The following is an 18,514-nucleotide window of genomic DNA, read 5'->3' as shown; positions in this document are numbered from 1 at the left end:
AAAATGGAACCGGATTGAAAGGAAACACCATGCTGATGTCTATCAGCATTCCAGGCAGGCCGTTTTAAAGGATTCCTTCCAACTTCTATCCCATATCTTACCCTTCAAATGTAACCACCTAAACAGCCTCAGAGGTAAGAAGAGTTAGGGAAATATAACATGTAAACATGTTATATCTAGTTCTCTTGATAACGTTCTACTTCACTTGACACATGTACATGACATACATAAACAAGTGCTGTCTGGGTATATAATACAAGCACACGTAAACATGGTTGTGTGTGCGTGCAAGAGTTCCACCTGTGGTCATTTAGGAGCATAGAAAGCTAAATGCAAGAAAGGCTTTAAAGCCTTTCCATAAAAGCTGGTCATAAAGAAAACAGGGGCAGCAAAAGATCAATGAACAGAACACCCTCTAGAGAAAGAGATGGAAAAGAATAAAGAAAGAAAGGGGGTGGCTTGGGAAGCAGCAGTGAATGAAAAGAAGAAAAAGCCTGAGCAACGAGGGAGGCTGCAGGCAGCCCCCAACCGGCTGCTGCTGCTGGAAGCTGAACAAGAGGAACAGATTTCAGCAGCAGGGAGCTCTAATCTGTCAGCAGCACTTCCTTCATGTGTGACCAGCCGGCCCAGCTTGGGGACTGCTGCCAGTCTGGGCCAGCGAACCCCACCAGGGTCTCCCGGAAGACGATGCGCCACCAATAAAGCCCTGAAAGCCAAGGGAGGGCTCCTCCCCCAGTTCCTGCCCCCAGCCTTCCTTGGCTTCTACCCATGCTTCACGTGCTGTGCTGCTTCAGACCCGCCAGCAGTCATCCCGAATGCCCCGCTTCTTCCAAATCCTTATCAGCACATCAGGACCTGGAGAATTTTTTCCAGGAAGTGGCCACCTAAACATCCCTGACAGTGCCATGAGGGAGAAAATAAAAAGAAAGACTCAAACCATTAGCTATTGAAAATTTGCAAGATCTCATACAGATGCGAAAACCACACAACCCACAACCATCACTGCTCTCAAGAAGCTTGTGTTAGTTCAGCTGACCTTGGCCAGCTGTTGGTCCAGCCCTCACTCAGGCTTCCAGCCCATGTCTGTAACCATAAATGACAGCACTGTAGTTTTCTGGCAACTCGCCCCCATCCTTACCCCCACCCAGCCAGCCTTTATCCTCTAGTAGGAAGACAGAGCAGATGGAGAAAAGACGCCCACTCAATTCCTAAATAATACTAGCTTCCATTCCCGTTAACTGTGAATTTGCACCCTCGTCTGGGTAGGAACCAAGGGAGCAAGAGTCGTAGGGACATTGCCAGACCAAGGCAAAGGTTAACAGTGAAGCCCTTGGCTGCCTGATGGCCCTTCTGAGGATGTGGTCAAGCAGTTAAGAGGCAGCACTCTCTAGTGCCCAGTGCTTCTCCTGCCATTAGGACACCTGGGTCCTGTGCCTACCTGGCCTCTCACAGATGTGTAACTCTTCTGAGACTGTGTTTTCACATTTGTAAAATACATTCATCATTCTACCATCTCTTCACCAAGAAGACATGTACTGGACAGGTTAGACTAGATGACCATCAAGGAGCCCTACAACCCGAGTGCTCTAGTTCCATGGGAAGCCCTTTAACGTGTTGCACAGGGAAGAGCTAACATCCAGCTGCCCAAGGTACATTCAGGCCAGGTCCTTGCATCACACAGCCTGAGATCAGGGTCCCTGGGTCCTGGGTTTCTTAAAAACATATAAAATGGGAATAATGATTCCTTTCTTTTCATGCATGCTTTTTAAAATCTGATAAATATTTATCGAGTGCCTACTGATCAGGCACTGTGCTGGGATTACAAAGGTTAAGAAACCCATGCTATCATGGGGCTTGAATTCAACTGGGAGGAGAGAGGGGAGGAGAGAGACAACAAAACATTTAAAAATGAAATATATACAGTATGTCAGATAAATGCTGCAGAGAAAAATAAAGCAGGAGAAAGGGACAGAGAGTGCTTGGGAGGGTGGGAAGCACAAGTTGCCCTTTTAAACAGGGTAATTAGGGGATATCTCCCTAGGACATTTGCATGAAGATTTTGGCAAGAATCAGAAGAGATAACTGCACAGTGACAGGTAGGTAGTAAGTACTCAAAAAGGCAACTACCAGTGTCGGAATTAACCTGCGCAGCCTACCTGACAACTGGGGCTGATTTGCATATGTGCTTTAGGACCCTCGGCCTAACCCCTACTATTGCCACCAACCCGTGTCCTTTTGGGGCAGAATCTGTTCTTCGGAGTGAGGTCTGTCTGCTCTCTCCACCGAGAGCCCGTCTCTGGTTTCGCTTCTTTCCTCTTCAAGACCATCCTATTCCTTCCCGTAGACAAGGTCCCACTGGATCTTCTCCCCCAGCATGGACGTGCATTGCCCACCCACCCCCCTCATCCTCAGTGAAATGCACTGGAACACACTCCTTCTTTATCACCTGACCTCTCCTTCACATTGTAATCATTTATTATTATTATTATTGTTGTTGTTGTTGTTATTATTTTTGGTGGCTGGCCTGTGTGGGGATCTGAACCCTTGACCTTGGTGTTATAACACCATGCTCTAACCAGCTGAGCTATCCTACAGCCCCTGTAAATAGTTTTTTAGAGGAGAAGGAAGGAGAAAAAGAAAAAAGGAGGGAGGGCAGGGAGAAAGAGGAGGAGGTGGAGAAAAAAGAAGAGAAGAAAGAAGAAAGAAACATTACACATGTCATGAGTAAGTTTTAAATCTTACAAGACAGCCACAGAAGTAAACAGTGATTAAGAAAAGAATTGTGTAGGGGTCTCAGTGTTAAAGGTCTGTGAGTGCCTTTCACAGGTTTGAGTTTAAGGGAAAAAAAGCAAAGATCACTTACAGAAATGCCCATCCATATATCTTACACAAGGCATGTGAAAGACTAGAGGAAAACAGGAGAGTTTGAAAAATCCTCACATTCAATCATTTTTCCATAAACAGTTAAGGCCTGCTTTGTTGTCCTGAATTACAATAAGTATTGAACATACCTTTTAGAATAGTTATTAGATTTTCCCAATTTACATATCCTTCTACACCACTGAGCAGATAAAGTCTCTCCTTCTTTCTATACACAGGCGTGCTAAATGTTTCCTATGACAACATGGCTTTCCTTAGATTCCAGTACATTTCCTCCCCAAGGTGAATGGCCACTGTGCCAGCTATTCTACTTATAACTATGCACTCACATAACCTTTTGACTGGTTCACGTGTAAATCAGATTAAGTTAAGTGAACCTATAGCACATGTCTGCTTTACCATAAGTCTGCCTATGCTTGGCACTCCACAAGCATTTGATAACAGCTAAGAGATGGTAATGACCAAGCAGCTCTTGCACACAGTGTCTGAAAACTAATTGACTCGACTCTTTGTTCATTTCTTAACCTCTCAGCACTTTCCAGGCCAAGAGAGTCAACTAGGCATCTCATGGGAACAACCCAACTAATAAATGCAGTGCTTCTAAGGTTGTAGGAAGATAGCGTTCATCACAGCTCTTTTAGTAAGAACCCAGAAACACATCTTTCTTCATATCAGTTACTCAAAGCCACTATTCCTCTCCCTCAAAGGTGGGCCAAGAGGAAGATTCCAGCCTCTTGAGACAGCAACTTTTACCGGGAAGGAAGAATTTGGGGGGTGGGGAAATAAATGCTCAGTAGGAAAACCAAGAACAGTGGGGTAAAATAATTAGGCAAGATTCATAAGAGGTTTGCTATATTAAGCTCCATCTATCTCAAATAGCATCCGCTCTTTCTACAAGTTCCAAAAGTAGCTCTGTATGCAGAGCAGAAGCATGGGGCTCTCAGGACAGAAAGCTAGCCTCAAGGTAATGGCAGGTGTGCCATCACCTAGTGACAGAAACAGACTATTGGAGTATTACAGAGCACGTTGAGAAGGAAAATAACCACCAACTGCTCTTTGGGGAAGTGATAAAAGAAAAATATAGACATGTGCCTACTGACAGCTAACAATTCCTCCCTAGCTCAGGGGGATAAAGATGGGTTTGGACAACTGACCTAATCACTTTCTAAACATTTACAGATCATCTGGTACCAAAAGGTTTTCAGACTTTTCTCAGGAACTGAGAAGATTCTTCACTTAGACAATACACGGCATAAGAAATTCTCCAGCTCTTTCAATCAAATAAAACTCTCTCAGCATGTCTTGGGCTATGGTAAAGGGCATTGTACCATATTTGCTAATAAGGCACACACGAATGCTACAAAGTTCCAACAGAAAATTAATTCTTAGTATACAAAGTAAGGTGGCCAGATGTAGCAAATAAAAATTCAGGAGCCTTGTTAAATTTGAGTTGCAGATAAATAACAAATATTCTTTCGGTACAAGCATGTCTCATGCAATACTTGGGATGGGCTTACATGTAAATAATTATTCGCTGTTTATCTGAAACTCAAATTTAACTGGGCTTGTGTATTTTTCTTGCAACCCTGGTAAAATGCCTTCTCCAGGAAACCCAGAGCCTATCTGGAAATAATCATCAAGTCTATATAGCTGACCAAGGTTCAAGGAATTAACAGTTGATAAATAACGTTCATTTGATAGTGAACTAAAATAGTGCATGTTAAGGGTCCTCTCTGAGAATGCTTATGTGTCATTTCTTAACAATCTTACTTTCATAACTAGCAAGGGAATCACTTCAAATATGTGTCTCTCTTTGAGACTCAGGAATATCATATAACCTCTTGTCCCTGTTCCCTAAATCTAGATGTATATGAACTTCCCCCACATGGAAAGAAAGCCACAATCTGGACAGGTATAGATGAGAACTTTACCTCCCTTTACAATGCTGCTGGGGAGGAACAAGGCCTGTTAATGTTACTGAATTCTCAGAAGGAGAGAGGAGAAGCCACTTTCCTAACTCTGTATCCTCAGTGTCATTCTGAGGCTGGTCACTCCTAGAAATCTCCCGAGGAGCTTCCCCGCTGCTGCTACTGTTGAGAGATGAGCATCAGGCCAAAGGAAAAGTCATGCTCATAAAACAACCAACCATTTGCAGCAATTTCATTTGCAAAGATTTCCTGCTGTGGCTAAATGGTGTGGCTGCTTGGTTTGTTATTTAAAAGAGTGACCCTAGTGATACCAGAGCTCTGAATGGGGGAAGCGTCCCATTTCAGACCAGGATAACTAGGAGGAGCTAGAATTGGGTGTACCTAATTGAGTTCCACTGATGTTTTTGAGAATGCTTTGGCTGATACTAATACTTCAGACTTGGGGACAGCTCTTTATAATTCCCATTAGTCAACCCAAATCCTTTCTGGATCCTAATGAAAAATACGTTAAAATATTGCCAGGAGAGGCTCAAGATTAGAGTCAAGAACCATCAGAAACTGCATTTGGGAGGATGAAAAGCCACGGACAATGGGGAAGAACGAGGGATGCAGGTGTACGGCCATCCAAGAGAAGGCATCGAGCAGGCAGGTAGATACAGAACCCAAGGAAAGTCAGAGAACTGGGGCAGGTCGGAAAGTTCACAGAGGAAATCTCCTAGTGGAGAAGTAAGGGCATAAGTCTGAAGACCCTTCTCAAGTGGTACACTTGAAAAATCAAGTGAAGCTGGGCACCCTCTCTCTCTGAGCTCTACACTGGGGCCTGGGAAATTGATAAGGAATCTGCACTTTGCAATCCTTGTATTTGTGAGGACTGGTAGACTTGAGAAGATGGAGGTGGCACATGTGACCATCTTGACCATGACCTCTAAGGAAAGAGTACAGAGAGTGGAGCAGAGCTACCTTCCTGAGCAGCCAGTGAGCGCCTCTCAGGCTTCAGGGAGACGGTAACAAAGGTTAAATCACCTTGATTTCAGAGATATGTAGTTAGAGACCAGGCTTCAGAGAGAACACTTACATTCCAATGTAGAATAAGCCAAGCGGGAAATCATGTCTGCAGATCTCTGTTTACCCGAAGTTTTAAGATAAAAGCAGGCATTCCTGGACATGTTCGGACTTTAAGGTGACATTCACTTATTTCTTTGTGTTGTTTGGCAGATGTCTTAGTCTCAATATTTCGTCATTGTTAGCTTTGGTTTTAATGAGCAACCATTTGTGAGAATAATCCGAATCAGATTTGAATTTAACACTAAAAGCAGTGGAAGAAAACAGAAATCTATAGAACTGAATCAACAGCAAGTTTTTTAAAGGAATCTTTTTTTTGGCAGATGGTCAGTAGGGAGACCTGAACCCCTGACCGTGGTGTTACGACACCGTGCTCTAACCAACTGAGCTCACTGGCCAGCCCTTCAAGGGAATCTGTGTTATCACGTGAAGAGGAACAGAACAAGAAAGCTCCTGTGAAGCAGGTGTGCACTGAGTCTGGGAGGGTATCATTGATTCTCTTCCCTGTGCCACACACTGTGCCAGGAATGGGGACAGAGAGATGTGACAGATAGGAAGGTCACTGCTCCCACAGAACTCATGGGAAGAGAGATCATAAAGCATGCAATTACCATAGCTCGAAGAGTAGTTTCACTGGAAAAGTACAAGGTGCAGTGAAAGCAGATGACACGGCAATGTTAGTCTAAGGCTGACACTTGCCAGTGGAAGTGATGCTAGGACTGAAGCCCGAGGAATGGCGGAAGGACGAGCACCTGCACACGTGTGTCTGGTGGGAAGGGGCACAATGGTGAGTGCGTTCGAGGCAGAGACAGGAAATGAGAGAACCTGGTATCTTCCAAGAACCAAAGCAGGTTCAGTATTGCAGGAAGGTAGATATCCAAGGGAGAGGATGGCATGAGACAATGTTGGAAAGACAGGCAGCACTCGCGCTGTGGAAGCCCTTATAAACCATATTAAGGAGATCGAGACTTTATTATAGGCACAATGAAAAGGCACTGAGAGGTATTAAGCAGGAGGGTGATGAAATCATTTTCAATTTAGATCACTCTAGCTGCAATGTAGATTGAGAAGAAGCAGAACTGGGAGCAGGAAAGGGATAGACTGGAATATGGTAGGGAGATGAAAATAAGCAACAGCATTCCAGAGGTGCTGGGGGACTAAAGTCCATAGCAAGTGGCATGATTGGCTATGAGGTATGAGGGATATGGAATCAAGGACATCATGAAAATTTTTATTTTAGGCAACGTAGGTAATCCTTTGCAGGAAGTGCAGATTTGGCTAGGAGAGGGTGGGAGGGTGCTGGGAGGGCAGATAAGCAGTTCAACTTTGGATATGGTGAGTTCTAAGGGCCCATCCCGTGGCACCCAAAGGAACAAATGTCACAGTTAAAGATACAAACCTGGGGCTCCAGGGAGAGGTTCTGACCAGAGATGCCAATTTGGGGAACATACAGACATTAGTTGTTTAATCCTTGGCAACGGATGAGAAAAGAAGAGGGTCTAGGACAGAACCCTGAGAAGCACCAATGTTTAAGGATGTGTAAAGGAAGAAGAGTGTGCTAAGGAGCCTGAGAAGGAACTCCCACAGAGGTAGAAGGAAAACCAAGACCGTCCGTACCAAACAAGGGATAATATCTAGGGGTGATGGAAAGAACAGAAAGTTCAAGGTGGGACAGTATTGGGACTGGATCACAAATACAACTACCTTAAAGCTGGTGTTAGTTTCAACCCTGAATTAGGAGCTTGGTCTAGAGGCTGCAGTCAAATTCCGTTCCAGAAGTGAAGTCTAAGTAGGTATCCATTCAACCTCCACTAAATGTATTTTAACATTCCCAGAGTATGTTTCCCAATATTTTATTTCTTAGGCTGGATGGCGGATACCTGAGTATGCATTGGTAAGTTTGTCTGAGTACCTCTGTATGTCTCAATAATTCAAAATCAATTTAAAATGAATGTCTAAAACATATTGCTGGGTGGAAGTCAGGTTATTGAGCAGCAGGTGTAGTTATATTTCCATTTATGCAAAATTTTAGATTTATATCTGTATAGGTATATATGCACAGAGAAATGTCTAGAAGGGTTTTCACTAATTATTTTAGCAATGATTTTCTTTGGTTAGTTGGACTTAAGGTCATTTTTACGTTCTTCTTTGTGTTCTTTTTTGTTTTGATTTTACAATGTGCATACACAGCAGTTTTATACAAATAGTGAAATCACAAAAAATATGTAGAATTTCCTACCCCACACAATCAATACCCTTAGGATCATTCACTACAGTCATGGCTGGATTACATGAGCCAAGGTCAGAGGAGCAGAACACCACTCATATCTTGGTCTTACTAAACAAAGCAGACTAAGACCAACCCTAAAAGCTGCCTCTACAGCAATATTCTCACTCTTAAAGGCAGAGAGAGGAGAAGCAAAGGAGATAGAAACCAAGCCTATTCCTTCCAGGGAAGCCTACTCTTCATATGCCTATGGATCCACAAAACCTATTCTCCATTCCCTCATGATACCACAACATTCCGAAGGTAAGTGGACTTCTCTTCCCTTATTTCTAAGTCTATTGCCTCTTTCCTTGTGATCAGGTACTTAGGGATCAGAGCGGCCTGGGTTCAACTCCAAACTGAACCACTCACTTGCAGCATGACTTTGGGCAATTTACACCTACAAGCCTTATTCTCTTGTATTGTAAAATGGACACAATTTTAAAACCTACCTAATAGAGTTGTTTTGAGGACTAAATGAAGTTAAAATGCAAAACACTTAAAGTAACATCTAGCACATAGTAAGTGCTCAATAAGTGAGAGCTGTTTTGTTTTTCTTAGAATGAGAACACAACACAGCAAGGTTTGGATCTGAAATACTCCTGCCATCATGCCCCATTGCCACCCCAGAGGGCAGCCTTCACCCTGCTGCTGTCTTGAGCTGCTCCTGCCACAGCTTCTGAGCCTCCAACCCCAGTCTCCGAAGCTCTCCCCTCATCTCCACTGCCATGTGCCCTCTGTCCACACTCACCTATTCAGCATATTGGACTGGTAGATTCTCTTCTCATGGGTGTTGTAACAACTGCTCTTGGGCTCAGGGATGAAGCTGTGTTCAGACAGCATGTCAGAAGCAGCGGTGGTGATTATGGCAATTCCATCTCTCACTCTGGCAGGGAGGCCATAGTCCCATTCGTCATACGATACTGAGATGAGCCCAGTGGGGAACTCCGAGGGGACAGTGTCTGTATCCCCTGCCACCAGACTGGGAACAATCCAAGTGTAGCCGTAGCCAGTCAGCCCTACTGAGTTAGCCACTTCGAAGATGTAGGTAGCTTCTTCCTTAGTGCAATAAAGGAGAATGATGGGGCTTTGAAGTTTCTTGAGCTGATTCTGGATCTTAGAATCTCCATCATCCAGGGACATGTCCAGTAGGAGGACTTCCTCTAGCTCCCAGCCCACGAAGCTATTCTCGATGGTGCTGCGGATCTTGTTTACAAAGTCCTGGTAGCCAGGGAAGTAGGTGGTGACAATAGAAAAGATGTACCAGTCATATTCTTCCATGATGTTGAGCATTACGGAAGCTTGCTGTTCAATTGATGGGCCAAACTGGAAGAACATGGAGGATTCATCCTAGAATAGTAAAAGAGTAAAAAGAAAAAGAAAAAGAGAGAAATCAAACCAAAGATGGTAATGGAGATTTTGAATCAATTGGATACAAAGATTTATGCCCATTATTTATTTTTTTATATAATACCTTTAAAATTTTTTATTTTCAACAAAATATTTCAAAAATATTTTCATTGCAAATATTCGTAATACCTTTCTTCCTAAAACTGTCTCCTAGACTTTAGAGAAAATCAGCATTGGTCTATACTCCTTGTCTGAAAACCTTAGAGCCACTGCCAGAGCCTAGGGCAGCTCCCCCAAATCAAATATGTTGATATTTGTATAGCAAAACATATGAAGAGTAACTTAAAGTGGATCTAAATGACCTCATGTCAGTTCAGGTCAGGTTTTGCTGTCAAATGAGCTACACACACACATACACAGAAATACACACACACTTTCCAGTTTTCAAGGTTTTTGTGCTTCTCTATTGCGGATGTGTTTCACTCAGTCACAGAACAAATAATCCTAAATGCCATCAAGCTACACTTAAACCTGTCTACGGAGCTGGTATAAGCTCACTGGCCTGGAAGGTGGATGGAACTCAGATATGGATGTCAGGGAGAAGCAGGTGTAATGCAAGATTGGATCGGTATATTTTCTGTAAACTTGTAACTGTTAAATTAATAGCACATTTAGTTCGCTCTCTAATTTCTGCTCTGATAATAAGATATGCAAGCTAGAGTAATCCATAAACAGTATGTCTAAGATACAAGTTAAAATTACTGGTATTCAAGCTCATATGTGATTTAGCTTTATGTTGGAGCAACACATAGATTGTTCTTTGCCATACCTACATAATGCCCCAGGTCGTGGGGTGACCTGCGTGTTACACACACACCCCTCTGTCAATTCTGAGCATTTTCTGTTTTGTTCTTCCTTTACAGGAAGAAGCCATTTTAAATTTTTCCCATTTTAAGCTGAATTTCACCTGCTGTTCTGAGATGCCAGGCCCTGGAGCTTATTTCCATCTTATAGCTAGAAGAATCTGAAACCGCAAAATGACAACCTTCTCAGCCACGTCCTTCTTTCTCAGTCCATTTTCCCCTGACTTCCTGCTGGGTAATGGTGTCTTTATTTTTGGTCTCTTCCCCCTATCTTCTATTTGATGGTTCATCTCCATTTTATAACAATCCAGGCTAACAAAATTATCCAAGGGGCAGTTCCTTTTTATCCCCCAACGAGAGCTTCAAAGTACAAGAGACCAAGAAACTGGGCTTTAAACAAAATTATATAGTGATTTTTTAGTTCAGAAACATATTGTTGCACAGCTGAGAAATTGCTGAATTATTTCTTGGGCATCCACTACTGAAAAAAACATAGGCTGGGAAATATCCAGCTGGCGTCCAAAGACCCTGATTCAGCAATTAAAGCTAGCATCCTCTTGGCTCTGCAGAGCTCAGTTGGCTTCTCGTGGCTTGAACTCTTCACATTTCCCACAGGCTGTTCATATGAAACAGTAGATGCTTGGTCATTTGGGGGTGATTCTTCCCACTAGGGCAAAATAATCCTTCTCATGGCTCCTTCCTCTGGACTGAAAGATACAGTTGAATAAGAACCTCATTGGATCATGGAATTCAAAAAAGTAAGGAGAGGGGGACACCAAGGAAGGGTGGCTAGGGGAAAGGGAGTTAATTCAGAATAGAATAATTATATCCTGTGTGTCCATTCCAAATCCTGGTAAACCCTTGTTCCTGGACTTCACCTACAATATAAGTACTGCTGGTCAAGCAACACTGGCCTTGTCCTTAGGTTATGAGATACAGTGGTGCTGTGGTCTGAATGTTTGTGTCCCCCCAAACTCATATGTTTAATTCCTACCCCCAAGGTGATGGTATTAGGAGATGGAGCCTTTGGGGAAGTGACTAGATCATGGGGGCTGAGCCCTCATGAATGGGATTAGTGCCTTTATTAAAGAGGCCCCAGGAACTTCCTTGTACCTTCCACTTTGTGAAGGTACAGGGAGAAGGTGCCAGCTGTGAACCAGAGAGTGAGGCCTCAGCAGACAACAACTCTGCTGATGCCTTGAACTTGAACTTCCCAGCCTCCAGAACTGTGAGAAATAAATTGCTGTTGTTTATAAGCCATTTGATTTATGGTGTTTCACTATAGCAGCCCGAAAGGCCTAAAACAAATGGGAATCCAGCACAACAAAGCTTAATTATTCACTTGTCAGAGCCTGCAGAGAACTACCCCGACAGGAAAGAATGGCCAGTGACAGAACAATCATCACCTAGAATAGTTATCACTTATAAAAAATATCTATTTGTATTTCTTGTTATACTTCCAGCTAAAGGGAAGTTTTGGGATTCTCAAATGAGAAATATTATTAATGAAGAAGTTCCACAAGCCCATTGGTTACAGCAAAGTGAATAAGCTTTCATATATACCTTAAGATGTAAAGGAACATCAACTGCAAACAAGGTAAGTGTACCTATTCTGTGATACATGAGCAGATCTTATCACAAGGAGGTTCTTGAATACATACAAAGTTCTACGTGCAGTGAAACCACAGCTGGTTCAAATACATAGCAAGAGATAGCCTTGAGAGAAAACGCATGGGGCCCATACTAAATGAGCTCATGCTAATGAGATTGAATTTAAAAGCCAACCAATCTATTAAATATCTACCTGATCCTTCCCTCTCTTACTCTTCTCTTAAAACTCTCCCACAATTATAAATGAGCTTGTAAAGACACTGCCAGCAACTATGAAGAAAGCCAATGTATGGTGAGAGCAAGAAAGGAGAAAAATTAATATGGCTCCATCATACCCCCACCACGTCCTTATCGTACCTTCTGATTCTGTTGCCTTCCACAACCTCACCCTTCTTCTGACTCCTCTGCCCCCATCCATGCCCAGCTCAACCATTTTATCTCGCCAATCCCTCATTAAATAAGGATGCTTTATATGATCATTTTATTTGGCATCAAAAGAAGATTAATGAAGCCAAACGGAAATCAAGAGACAGAGTTATATCTTGGGCAAATGTTTCCCGCTATAATGAGTAGTCCAATGTTATTCATTTAGTTGACATATCAATCTGGTATACAGTGATCAGGAATGAAACAGCTCTTTTTCAACAAAGCTTTGGGCTAACTATAAGTTGCAAACAGTGACAGGCTCTGCAAATTATGGCTGCAGCCACAAATCAAAGAGCAATCTTCCAGTGTGCATGGAGTGGAAAGGACCGGTGGCCACGCATCCATCTTTGCAGGCGCCCAGCATGCAGCATGTTCACCACAAGTGATCGAGGATGAAGGACAGAGATATAATTCTGTTTGCAGCTCACTATGCTTCCCCACTTACATTTTTATTGCTTATTGTCATTACAAAATGTTGACATGCACGGGTCCTTGGAGCAGTCTCCTCCCCCTAGTAAAGATTCCCAGTCAAATTTATTGCATGAATGTACTGCAACTTGCCTTGAGAGCAAAAGCATTCCTGGATAAAGGGCCACCTTAACTGATTAGCACCGGGAAGGTAGAATTGTACATGAGACCCCATAAGTCTAGAACCTTTATGTTGGATCCCCATCACTTTGATGTTCCTGGTGTTTATTTGCTAAGAAGAAGAAACAAAAAGAAGTACTTTTTCATCCTATTATCTGCCTCAAAAAATAACTGCCTAAAGAATCAACAGTACATGAGATTCTCCTGCATCATCCCCTACAAATCCACTTCAGAAAGAAAGAATTAAGTGCCCAAGCTGCTGATAGTGCCCCTGGCAATAGGCTTCAGCTTGGTGTCCCTTTGGGGATTACCCTAGCTGAAGAGCCACTCACCCAAAGTCTTCCCCTCTTCCTGGGGTAAATGGCACTGAATGACTGGCTGTGAAGAGTGTTCTCACTGGTCTTCTTGCCCTAACTCTGAACAACTCTGAAAGGTCAGTCTATGCTATGGTTTGAATGTGTCCCCCCAAAATTCATGTGTTAGAGACTTAATTGCCAATGTAACAGTATTAAGAGGTAGGGCCTTTCAGCAATGGTTGGATCATGAGGGTGGAGCCTTCATGAATGGATTAATGCCTTTATCTTGGGAGTGAGTGGGTTCTCAAAGGAGTGAATTAGTTCTTGAGGGAGTGAGTGAGTTCATGAGAGAGTGGTTTGTTATAAAAGAGAGCTCAGCTCTCTTCTGCACTGCTCGTGTGCCCTTCTGTTTTACTGCCATGTTATGATGCAGTACAAATGCTTTTGCCAGAAGCTGCTGCCATGCCCTTGGAATTCCCAGCCTCCAGAACCATGAGCCAAATAAACGTCTTATCTTTATAAATTACCCAGTCTCAAGTATCCTGTAACAGCAACAGAAAATGGACTATCTTCAGAATTTCCCAGAGGGTTGACTGGAGCTCCCGTTAAAACCGCATCACCCTTGTACTTCCCCTCTCTCTGCCCAGTGCAGCCCAATCTTCCATTCCCTTTCACAGTGTGAATCTCAAGAACACTCCCTAATAAACTTCCTGAATACTAACCTTGGTCTTAGAGTCCGAGTTTCCTAGTTTCGGTCCTGGTTTCTCACGGAACCTATCCATTTCCCTTTACTCAACATGAAAAGGAGATAGCTTAAACATAACATAATATCTATTTTCAAATACCGAAGTGATTTATACTGTAGATAAGTCTTTGCTCATTAGCTCCAGAGCAGAGAACTGGGAACAATGAGCAGAAATATTAAAAAGCATTACTTAGCTAAGTATAAGAAATGTCTTTGCAACAAATATAGCTTTTTAAAGTGAAACGGGCTTCTGTAGCTAGAAGCATTCAAACAGGAGCAGCATTATTATCTGACAAAGGGTTTCTCCCCAGTACCCTATCTGGAAAACTTTATGTTCACCTTTAAGGCTTAGTTAAAATGTCAGCTCTTTTTCTAACTTCTGGTCAAGTTTTATCTCCCCTGCGCTTTTACGCCTCTATCGTGATACTTATCACACAGCAAACATAATGCTTGCCTCCTCCCACTGAAAGTGTGTGTTTCTCAACAGCAGGAACTGTGCCTTCTTCATCTCTGGATCCCTAGGTGGCACATGAAAAAAAAATTTTTGATGTTTGTTGTATTCATATTTTAAAGAAGTTTTCTTTATTGGGTGACAAATTGATTGAAATGAACTTGATGTTCTCATCTAGTTCCAAATTTCTATGCTGATGTTACATATCTACCTCATGAAAATAAGGTATGCCTGAAAAGTTGTGCATCAATTGCACTTTTATAAAATGTGGGGAATCCCTGTTGCAGCCAGCCAGAGTGGCAGAAATGCTACTGGCCACTTACTTACTCCCCTTTGCAACAAACTTCCTGAAAGCATCATCTAGACTCACCTCCTCCAATTCCTCTTCAACTATTTTCTCTTAAACTGACTCCAAGCATATTCCAACCCCACCATTCCAGTGACACTCCTCTTGTAAAAGTCTATGGTGACCTTGTTGTCTCCAACTCCAACGTCAATTTGCCTACCTGCCTAGTTATCCTTACCCACGAGTGGCAGCAGCCTGATGATGGTCTCCCTGCCTCTGCCCCAGTGCTCTGCAGTTTATGCTCAACAAAGAAGCAGGACAATCCTTTTAAAACTTAAATCTTAAGATGCTACCCTCTGCCCCAAACTCTGATGGGTTCCTAATTCACTAAAAGGAAACAGCCAATGCCCTTGATCTGGACCCCACCATCACCCCTCAGACGCCATGTACTCACACTCTCCCTCTTTCTCACTCTGTTCCATGAACTCTGACCTCTCCTGAACATGCTTGCACATGTCTGCTCCAAACCTCCGCTCTAGCTACTTCCTCTGCCCAGAACACGATTCCTCCAGCTATCCAGGTATCTACAGGGTTAACACACGCACCTCGGTCAAGTTGTCGCTAAAATCTCACCTTCTCAGCAAAGCCCTCTCCGTCCTGATCACCAGTGGAATACTGAAGCTTGTCCTCCTTGTCACGGGCACGCCTGATCCCCTTATCCTGCTCCCTTTTTTCCTTGCCATAGCATTTTATCACCATATAACAGACGACATGAGTTCTTATTTGATGCATTTGTTAAGAGCCTAGTGAACACCATCAGGACAGGGGTCATTATTTGTTCACCTAGAAGGGGGGCTGGCCCACAGTGGGCTCCCAGTGAATATCTGTTGAATTTTAAAAATGGGGTAATTGATGCTGGAACCAGATAATTGTCAAATCTAGCTCATCTTTGTTGGCTATCCAATGGAGATAATATTTTTCTAGTATCTTAAAGTCTTTCATGTTATTCAAATCTTAGTACTTTATAACATCATAGGGATTATGATCCTGCTAGGACATTAGGCAGTTTCAGATTAAATAAATCTGATTTTCCTCCTAGTCCTTTTCCTGTTATATGAATAAAGAAAATCCTCCTTCTGTTCTTCTGAATTCAGCTCTTGAGGAGGATCTGTGTCTGATAAAAGGCTAGGATTGCTAGGCTTTCACGGCAAACTTTCTCCGCCACGGCGAGATTTAGAAGGCAAGCGTAGAAGTAAGAGGGTGGGAGGTCAGCGTTACCTCGGTGATCCTTCTTTACTCCTCCCACACTTAGCACAGAGTGAAAGCAGGATATGAGGGAACAAAATCTCATTTCTCTCCCAAAATAAGGAGAAAAACGTTTCTGTACCCATCCAATCCCAAGAGATCACCTCCTTAGACGATTAGGAATTCTGATATCACACCATCATTTTTTCAGGTGACTAAGGCCAGAGTTAGCTACTTAGGATGCATTAGAATAGTGTCAGAGTTTTGTGAGCAATGCCTTGCAAGACAGGAAAAAAAAGTTTGACATTCTCCAGCCTCACCATTAATCAGAAATATTATGACTGAAACACACCATGGAAGCTTACTGATAGAGAACCGTGAGCTTTCCTGCCTGGTAAATGCTAGACCCATTCTTTTCTTTAAACCTTTGTACATAAAGGAGAACACTCTGGGCTTTCAAAAGCCCATGAACAGAAATTCAAGCAGATTGGGCTAGTTTAACAGCCACTCTAGATAACTAACCAACTTCTGCAAAAGCCAGCATTCTTTTTCTTACTCGTTTTTTCAGAAGACAATTTTGCTTTCTCCTTGAATTTTGTTTCATTTTCCTCCCTGACTGAGTCTCCCTTTTGGATGTGCTTCAGTCATCAGATTTAAGCCACAGCTGAGAAACAAGCTGAAGGTATTCACTTTGAGAATGTCTACAAGGTTCTTCACATTCTAGGTCTCAGCGACAATTTCCTAGCAAGACAAAGCTTATGAGCAACAGGAAGGACAAGAAGAGGAGAAAAATAAAAAGGCAGATTCCCTTTCAACAGGACCCCCAAATGAATTATAGCATCAAAGTAAGGGGGCAAAGGGCCTGAAGAATACTGAGAGCACTTCTAGAACGTGTTTGTGCTTCCATGTAAGATATCAGGACTGCCCAAATCTTAACAAGCCTATTTCATTTCATCTTAAATTAAAATTCCTGTCTCTGGTCTGCTTCATTATGCAAGTCAAAACAACTCTCAGATGGTTGGACTTGTATTTTTATTAAGAGGTTCTTTTCTATAAAAGAGCAAGCTGACAAGTTCAGCAACAATGAAATTCTGTGACTGAATAAATGTGCTTTTAAATAAATGCCAGGGAAGAAGGTAGGGGAAGAGGAAAGGTTGGAAAAAATGAAATGGATAGAAGAAACGATGGTGGAAATATTACACTAACAGTATCAATTAGGTAGTAGGGTTATCAATATCAGACAAAATTTATTTAGGCAAATTTATAAAATCAAATGTGATTAACACCAACATAGATCTGACATTCATAGAATAAAAAGAAAGTCATCATAAAACTAAACCTAATAAACAAGGGAAAACAGATCACTTCTTATTAGGCATGAAATACTAAATCCAAAATTGCCTTATGCTGTCAAAATTTTTCCATTGAATGTAAGGCAAAAGGGTAGAGTCTACAAAAGAATTCTGATTATTATTAAAGAGCAGGTTAAGAACAAGCCAGTGATGGTACTTGACGTACTAGCAGCATTTTTCAGAGTAAAGATGTTGACATTTGCCTCAAATAAATTAACATTCCCATCTCTTCATACGCATCTGATCAGAACATCACGTTCATATACCAGAGGGAGCAGAGAAGTGGGGAGATGCCCTCAAGAGCAGAAAGGTAGTAAAGGCATTTTATATTTGATTAAACTATAAGTGCTAGTACCTTATTTGTCACTGAAAATAACACAAGCACTGGTTCCAGATACAGTGATTATATTTATACATATGGGTCTCTTAAAGGGACCTCTGGAAAATAAAGAGCTCTTTGTCCTTCTGTCCTAGCTTGATATGGAGAGAAAGACTAAGCATGGCTGAATTTAGAATTTGGATCGGTCATGCTTGTTTGGCACAGATTAACAAGCCATTGTCTCCAGTGGCTAAATCCAGAAGAAAGTTTTCTGAAAAAAATTTTTCACCAAATATCCAGAGATCTGCTCTCCTAGGTCTCTAGGTTGGAAAACTGATCACTCCTTCCTCACATAACAGCAAAGTACGGCTGTTCACAATCAAAGCGGCTTTGAATTTATTCACATCTCTCAAACCAATTTGGTCGCTCATCTAAAAGAGGCAACATATTTTTAAGGGCCCAAGAAATGAAAATAAAATTGCACGCAGGCAGATTAAAAAACTTATCTTCAACAATTGTCAGCACCTGCCTGTCTCAGCCTCACTCAGTTGTAGGATTGTGAACTTTAGCCAGTAGGCACTGCCTTCTAATCTTTAAACTAGGACTGGCCAAGAGCCATCCTCACCAACACCATCTTGTAAATCTGGCTGGGCTGCTCTAAGCCTAGAATCTGCTACAGTGGATGTCAGCCTGGCTGGGTACAGATATGGCCACCCAGATGAAGCCTTCCTTCACAAGTGTCTCCTATGCCTCCCAATTTAAAGGACTAAGTTGTTTCCTTATTTCCTGAGGTTTATTCCAGTCTCTCTTGGATGAGGAGCCCTAATCAGAACCTCCAGCTGCTTT

The 18,514-nt window shown here is 42.4% G+C and overlaps 1 protein-coding gene across 1 annotated transcript in view; it reads right to left on the bottom strand.

The window, feature by feature from the left end:
- Positions 1–18,514, bottom strand: part of GRIN2B (glutamate ionotropic receptor NMDA type subunit 2B) — a 285,725-nt gene that overhangs the window by 172,000 nt on the left and 95,211 nt on the right. Inside the window, exon 2 of the mRNA XM_063075751.1 lies at positions 8,888–9,486. Coding sequence (XP_062931821.1) covers positions 8,888–9,486 — 599 coding nt within the window. The remainder of the gene's footprint in view (positions 1–8,887; positions 9,487–18,514) is intronic.

This window comes from Cynocephalus volans, chromosome 12, assembly GCF_027409185.1.
Source record: "Cynocephalus volans isolate mCynVol1 chromosome 12, mCynVol1.pri, whole genome shotgun sequence".
Lineage (NCBI taxonomy): Eukaryota > Metazoa > Chordata > Mammalia > Dermoptera > Cynocephalidae > Cynocephalus > Cynocephalus volans.
This window is presented reverse-complemented; position numbering and strand designations above follow the sequence as displayed.